Source organism: Nerophis lumbriciformis, linkage group LG05, assembly GCF_033978685.3.
Source record: "Nerophis lumbriciformis linkage group LG05, RoL_Nlum_v2.1, whole genome shotgun sequence".
NCBI lineage: Eukaryota > Metazoa > Chordata > Actinopteri > Syngnathiformes > Syngnathidae > Nerophis > Nerophis lumbriciformis.
The window spans coordinates 23932404-23940359 of record NC_084552.2 but is presented as its reverse complement, the minus strand read 5'-3'; the positions used below and the strand labels follow the sequence as shown (position 1 = coordinate 23940359).

At 41.7% G+C, this 7956-nt stretch overlaps 1 protein-coding gene across 2 annotated transcripts; it reads left to right on the top strand.

Moving 5' to 3' along the window:
* Positions 1-1680: 1680 nt before the first annotated feature.
* On the top strand, positions 1681-6481 carry LOC133605776 (DNA damage-inducible transcript 4-like protein). Of its 2 annotated transcripts, none has more exons than XM_061959073.1 (3): positions 1681-1821; positions 1903-2019; positions 5289-6481. In XM_061959073.1, the coding sequence occupies exons 2-3, from the start codon at positions 1929-1931 to the stop codon at positions 5762-5764; spliced, it is 567 nt and encodes a 188-aa protein (XP_061815057.1). In that variant the 5' UTR covers positions 1681-1821; positions 1903-1928; the 3' UTR covers positions 5765-6481. The 2 variants fall into 2 exon arrangements, with proteins under 2 accessions (XP_061815057.1, XP_061815055.1); XM_061959071.1 differs by having other exon boundaries at positions 1704-1821; positions 1906-2019.
* Positions 6482-7956: the final 1475 nt, after the last annotated feature.

The following is a 7956-nucleotide window of genomic DNA, read 5'->3' as shown; positions in this document are numbered from 1 at the left end:
CAGGTGAACAGGCAAATTGGGAACAGTTGGGTGCCATGATTGGGTATAAAAGTAGATTCCATGAAATGCTCAGTCATTCACAAACAAGGATGGGGCGAGGGTCACCACTTTGTCAACAAATGCGTGAGCAAATTGTTGAACAGTTTAAGAAAAACCTTTCTCAACCAGCTATTGCAAGGAATTTAGGGATTTCATCATCAAAGGGTTCAGAGAATCTGGAGAAATCACTGCACGTAAGCAGCTAAGCCCGTGACCTTCGATCCCTCAGGCTGTACTGCATCAACAAGCGACATCAGTGTGTAAAGGATATCACCACATGGGCTCAGGAACATTTCAGAAACCCACTGTCAGTAACTACAGTTGGTCGCTAAATATGTAAGTGCAAGTTAAAACTCTCCTATGCAAGGCGAAAACCATTTATCAACAACACCCAGAAACGCCGTCGGCTTCGCTGGGCCTGAGCTCGTCTAAGATGGACTGATACCAAGTGGAAAGGTGTTCTGTGGTCTGACGAGTCCACATTTCAAATAGTTTTTGGAAACTGTGGACGTCGTGTCCTCCGGACCAAAGAGAAAAAGAACCATCCGGATTGTTATCGGCGCAAAGTTGAAAAGCCAGCATCTGTGATGGTATGGGGGTGTATTAGTGCCCAAGACATGGGTAACTTACACATCTGGGAAGGTGCCATTAATTCTGAAAGGTTCATACAGGTTTTGGAGCAACATATGTTGCCATCCAAGCAACGTTACCAGAGACGCCCCTGCTTATTTCAGCAAAACAATGCCAAGCCACGTGTTACATCAACGTGGCTTCATAGTAAAAGAGTGCGGGTACTAGACTGGCCTGCCTGTAGTCCAGACCTGTCTCCCATTGCAAATGTATGGCGCATTATGAAGCCTAAAATACCAAAACAGAGACCCCCGGACTGTTGAACAACTTAAGCTGTACATCAAGCAAGAATGGGAAAGAATTCCACCTGAGAAGCTTAAAAAATGTGTCTCCTCAGTTATCAAATGTTTACTGAGTGTTGTTAAAAGGAAAGGCCATGTAACACAGTGGTGAACATGCCCTTTCCCAACTACTTTGTCACGTGTTGCAGCCATGAAATTATTTGCAAACATTTTTTTTTATGAGTTCGAACATCAAGTATCTTGTCTTTGTAGTGCATTCAATTGAATATGGGTTGAAAAGGACTGGCAAATCATTGTATTCCGTTTTTATTTACATCTAACACAATTTCCCAACTCATATGGAAACAGGGTTTGTACATACATATATATATACACACACACACATACACATACACATACAGATATACACACAGATATACATATATATACTATATATATATATATATATATATATATATATATATATATATATATATATATATATATATATATATATATATATATATATATATATATACTATATATATATATACTATATACATATATATACTACTAAACATAATAGTATTTCAGGTAAAGTTAGTTATTTTTGTTTATCAAGGTCGATAATCCAACTTGTTTAGTGACATATTGTGCCAAAGCAACCAAACTACATATTGGCCATTCAAAATCTTTATTGACCAGCCAACTAGGTAGGCCAATAGAGGCTCGCTCTGATTGGTCAGGAGCCTGTGTCAGCTGACCTGGCTGAAGGTATAAATAATCCCGGAGTGGCTGATTGTTGACAGTGTGCGTGTGGCGTTGAACTATTATGGAAGTGCTCACACGTTAAAGGCGAGTTTGCGACTTAACTTATAAAAAAAACAAGCTAAATTATTTTTTCGCACTAAATAATATATATATATATAAGGTGAGTCTTACTATTTTGGACGTTCCGAGGAGGTGTAAAGGTTAATTAGCCGATTGAGCTGACACCTGTGTGTGCTTTCAGCAGCAGTCCTCCGAAGTGAAGCCGACATGGTGGCTACGAGCACTCCGAAGCCCAAAGGCGGCGAGTGTGTCTCAGAGGGCGGAGAGCGGAGATACGACCAGGCGTGCCTCGAAAAGGGTGAGTTTTTTGGGGGTTTGTTTATGCTAAATGAGCTGCTACCTGCTGGAAGTTAGCATCACTGCAGTCAAATGTGGGCGGTATAGCTCGGTTGGTAGAGCGGCCGTGCCAACAACTTGAGGGTTGCAGGTTCGATCCCCGCTTCTGCCATCCTAGTCACTGCCGTTGTGTCCTTGGGCAAGACACTTTACCCACCTGCTCCCAGTGCCACCCACACTGGTTTAAATGTAACTTAGATATTGGGTTTCACTATGAAAAACGCTTTGAGTCATTAGAGAAAAAGCGCTATATAAATATAATTCACTTGACTTCACTTCAAATTGTGTTGAATTACTTTTCTAATATATTGGCTTATAATTTGCAGCGAACATTTCCCAAACTTTTTTTATTTATTTTTTTTATCAATTTTGAATTGCTTTTTTACTAGTGGTTAGAGCAGGCCTGGGCAATTATTTTGACTATTTAGAGAAAAAAATGTCTGGGGGCCGGTGTATTTATTTTTAAGAACACTAATACAAAACCTCACAATAATGTCTAATTGAATGCTAAAAACAGACTGCCTTAAAAAACGTAATGGAATTTTGCATTTTTCTATGAACGATAAAACACTGAATATGGACAAAATATGAATGTCACACCCCCTTTCGATCGACATATTTTACAATCAAGTGAAACACAACAAAAATGCAACAAACAGTGAAATATGAACGCAAAGGGTACTAAATAAGCCCACCTGCAATCTGATGTATGTGATATATCTCTAAGCATTAGAACTTTGTTGTCAAAATCTCCTACCACGTCTGTGGAAACGCTTCCCGCCCACACTGCTTGGTGCCTCGTCTGAGCTGCTGTGACGTAGATTACCATAGCAACTAATTAGATTACCATAGTAACTAATTAGGTTACCATAGTAACTGGTATATCATCCCAAAGCGCAGATTCTAACCATTGAAATACTTTGTATAGTTGAAGACTTACAGTCATTAGAAAACATGACTGCACATCATAATGGTAGCTACACTTTCCATTTTAACGAAATAAAACAATTATTTGGGAATGTCCGGCGGGCTAGATTGAAAAGCTTCACGGGCCGCGTGTGGCCCCCGGGCCTTAAATTTGCCCAGGTCTGGGTTAGAGTGTCCGCCCTGAGATCGGTAGGTTGTGACTGAGTTCGAACCCCGGCCGAATCATACCAAAGACTATAAAAATGGGACCCATTGCCTCCCTGCTTGGCACTCAGCATCAAGGGTTGGAATTGGGGGTTAAATCACCAAAAATGATTCCCGGGCGCAGCCACCACTGCTGCTCACTGCTCCCCTCACCTCCCAAGAGGTGAACAAGGGGATGGGTCAAATGCAGAGGACAAATTTCACCACACCTAGCGTGTGTGTGACAATCATTGGTACTTTACCTTTAACTTTAACTTAACTTAACAGGAAATGTAAGCCACGCGCGAAAGGGGGCCCTATTCTGCAAAACCAACTTTCCTTGACTATTTGGGATCTGCACAAATTCCGAAAATCATTCCGTCGATATTTATGAAACAATCTTGCCTTCCTTCCTCCAAACGAGCTGTTTGGAATTTGCACAATTAGTGACCTCACAATTGGGGAAACAGTCAGCAGATTGTCCATATATGGTGTAAATGTACCCAGAGTGCCTTGCGTGCATCCGCCATTGTAGTCTAGCGCTGTAGTCCATAAACTCATTATTTTTCGCAGACTGGCTAGTACATGCACATGCATCCTCCGCTGTTGCCATTTCTAATATAAAGTAGCGTATAGGTTTAACTTACCGTATATTTTGGACTATAATTTGCACTTAAATCTTTTTTTTTTGTGCGCCTTATAACCCGGCGCGCCTAATGTATGGAGTAATTCTGGTTTTGCTTACCGACCTCGAAGCAATTTTATTTGGTACATGGTGTAATAAGTGACCAGTAGATGGCAGTCAAACATAAGAGATATGTGTAGACTGCACTATGATGGCAATGTGACTCGCGTAAACGACACCAACATTTTATATGTTCCATTGAAAATATAGAACATTACACACGGCGCTCAAAAATCTATCAAAATGTTTTAGTACGACTTTGGCAAGCTATGAAGCCGCACTGCTTGAAGGATTGTCGGTGAATTAAACATACAAGTATTATGGTGTGTGTATAAGGTAAGACATATTATCTGGCTTGTTTCGCAATCTTATGCAAAAGCATATTTTTTTACCTTCTTGTACTTGCTGATCTGTATTTGGGATCTGCATAAATCCTGAAAAATTGCACGCATCCGCCTTTGTGGTCCTTAGTTGATAGGAGTCTTCTTTTTCTCTATCTTCTTATGTGACATTCATTTGCTGTTGCCATTTCTAATATAAAGTAGTGTAAAGTTCTTACTTATATCTGTCAGTAAACTCGCCATGAAAGCGCTAAAACATACCGGTGTGGTGAGTTTACGTTATTCACCCAAGGAACTTTAGTTATTAAAGTTCCGGTGGGACGGTTTGCTGCGGTACCCATTTCCAGCCTTGTTGTTTCCGGATGAGGAGATGCTGCTCCGTTATTGATTTAAGTAAAGTCTGAATGTCATTAAAACAGTTAGCGCCATCTTTTAACACTTCTTCCACTCCCGTCCTTGCACGCTACAACAAAGATGACGGGGAGAAGACTCTGTCGAAGGTAGATAAGACCGTCCGCAAAACGGCGCATCCGGAAGTGACTGTCAGAAAGCGACTTGAAGATGATCTGTAAAACATAATCTATGCAACAACGCCATTACATGTTATGTAGACCACAAGGAAGTGTTTTCAATTTAGAAAAAAATAATTACATATTTTAATGCGCCCTATAATCAAATATATATGGGAAAAAAATCAAATAGACCATTCATCGGCAGTGCACCTTATAATCCGATGCAATCTATGGTCTGGAAAATACGGTGTATTGCTCAGTAGACTCTCAATGGAAGCTCTAAGAAATACAACATGAATTAATGGGGGAAGACCCAGTTGAAGTGGAGGCACATAAATAAGACCGCCCACAAAATAGCGCATCCTGAAGAGATGCTCAGAAAGCATCTCAAACGGTATGCAAAATTTTAACCAAAGACGCCCCATTGCATGTGACGTAGACCACAAGTAAGTGTTTTAAGTGTAGAAACAAATCATTAAGGTCAAAGTGCAACATGGGCCTGCATAGAGCAAAGAGGCGCTTTAGATTTGTGCTTCATCCTCGAGCCCAAGATGTAATTCAGTTGTTGATTCTCCAAAACTAGATTTTTGGAACCACTGCTTGGCCGGACCCCCAAGGAATACTGAAGACAGAAGCTGCCTCCAGCTGGCAAAGATGTTTGAGAGCTGCCTGTCGAGAGCCAAGAGGTCAACGCTCCACTGCTCCGCCGTGCTGGTCCCAGAGAAGCTGACGCGGAGGATAGCGGGCGAAGTTCTGCGCCTGGCGTCCTGCGAGCCGTGCGGCCTGCGAGGCTGCGTCCTCTACGTGCTCCTGGAGCTGGACAAGGGCTGCCAGCAGCTGGAGCGCATCGTGTGTGACGCCAGCGTTGTGCCCACCTTTGAGCTGACTCTGGTGTTCAAGAAGGATGGCACAGCTTGGCCCAGCCTGCGGGACTTCCTTTTCATGGGCACCTGCTTCGCCCCCAACTTCAGACGCGCACTTAAACTGAGTCCAGGTTTCCGCCTGGTCAAAAAAAAACTGTACTCCTCCTCGGCTGGTACCGTGATCGAGGAGTGTTGAATTGTGAATGTTTATTTGGATAAATGCACTTTTACTATGACACAAATGACCTTGGACTCTCTGGTTTACACTGACTATGTACCAAACAGTTGGACATGTCAGCCAATTATCTGTCATTTTTGTAATGTTTTTTTAATTCTTTCCAGTGATGTTCTGTCCTGCTTCTTAAAGCTAGCATATGAATGCCTACTTTACACTGTAGCCACTTTAATGATGCTTTGAATGTGCCTGGCAACCATAAACATTTGAACTTGAGAGAGCACCTGTCGGTTTTAGCTTGTTCTTGACTGAATGTTTTTTAGTAATGCTGTCACATTGAGGGAACATGGGAGCCTTAAAGCAGGGGGCACAAAAGTGTGGCTTCCAAAATATTCATATCGACCTCTTTCAAGCTCATACAATCCATGTAGCCATCTATTTATTGAACATGACCTCCACTGCCGTATGGTGCTGCTGTATGCTTAAACTGGCTCTTTGGCCCTTGCAGGCAAAAAGTTAGGGCGCTCCTGCCTTAAAGCGTGCATCTCCATGTTGGTCTGTCCTGATGCAGATTCAAGTAACTATGAAATCTTGTTACTTGCAAGCTGCAACAGGAGGCACAAAGAAACCTGCTTTTTTTGTGACCCAGCTGTTTTTAAAGTGTCATTTGAACATGTGACTGAAAGAAGCTTTGACTTGCCTGTCGGACAATAAAATATTTCACCCTCACTTGGTAAAGTTTGAGTTGCGTACAAGCTTAGGGGTAAAATGAGTGTCATGTTTGGTTCCACATTTTTGCTGCAGTCTTATTCCAAAATGGAATGAATTATTTGTTCTCAAAATTCTACACTTAATACCCAATAATGAACTTTTTATTTTATTTTGTAAATTCCATCCATTTTTTACCGCTTGTCCCGTTCGGAGTCGCGGGGGTGCTGGAGCCTACCTCAGCTACAATCGGGTGGAAGGCGGGGTACACCCTAGACCAGGGGTCGGCAACCCGCGGCTCTAGAGCCGCATGCGGCTCTTTAACGCCGCCCTAGTGGCTCTCTGGAGCTTTTTAAAAAATGTATGAAAAATGGAAAAAGATGAGGGGAAAAAAAAATCTATTTTTTTGTTTTAATATGGTTTCTGTAGGAGGACAAACATGACACAAGCCTCCCTAATTGTTACAAAGCACACTGTTTATATTAAACATGCTTCACTGATTCGAGTTGTTGGCGAGCGCCATTTTGTCCTAATTTTGACGGTCCTTGAACTCACCGTAATTTGTTTACATGTATAACTTTCTCCGACTTTCTAGGACGTGTTTTATGCCACTTTTACTGTCTCATTTTGTCCACCAAACTTTTAACGTTGTGCATGAAAGGTGAGTTTTGTTGATGTTATTGACATGTGTGGAGTGCTAATCAGACATATTTGGTCACTGCATGACTGCAAGCTAATCGATGCTAACATGCTATTTAGGCTAGCTATATGTACATATTGCATCATTATGCCTCATTTGTAGGTATATTTGAGCTCACTTAGTTTCCTTTAAGTCCTCTTAATTCAATTTATATCTCATGACACACTATCTGTATGTAATATGGCTTTTAATTTTTTGCGGCTCCAGACAGGTTTGTTTTTGTATTTTTGGTCCAATATGGCTCAACATTTTGGGTTGCCGACCCCTGCCCTAGACAAGTCACCACCTCATCACAGAGCCAACACAGATAGACTGGCAACATTCACACTCACATTCACACACTAAATGTATTTAGAAATAAATCACATGTACTTAACTATTCACAGCCTTTACTCAATACTTTGATGCACCTTTTGGCAAAAATTACAGCCTCGGGTCTTTTTGAATATGCCACAAGCTTGGCACACCTATCTTTGGGCAGTTTTGTCCATTCCTCTTAGGTACACCTGCAGTCTGCAGGTGTACCTTATGTTGTGGCCCTGCAGTCATTCACAACTCCTCCAACACAAACATTGTTTTTGCACTTTTTGGCTTCTTATGAAATAACTTTTTTAAATAGATTCAATCTTGCACGTGGAGAGTTTAAGTGTGGGCTTTAGTTGATATAACACTCCCGTCAGGGGTTGCCGTGCATTCTACGGCGGGGGTGCAGGAGGCGGGATTACTGGAGCCTCAGCCAGTGCGTCTTTTGCAGCCGTTTTATGATCGCTCAGCACAAGAAATACGTTACACACATACAGTTGTT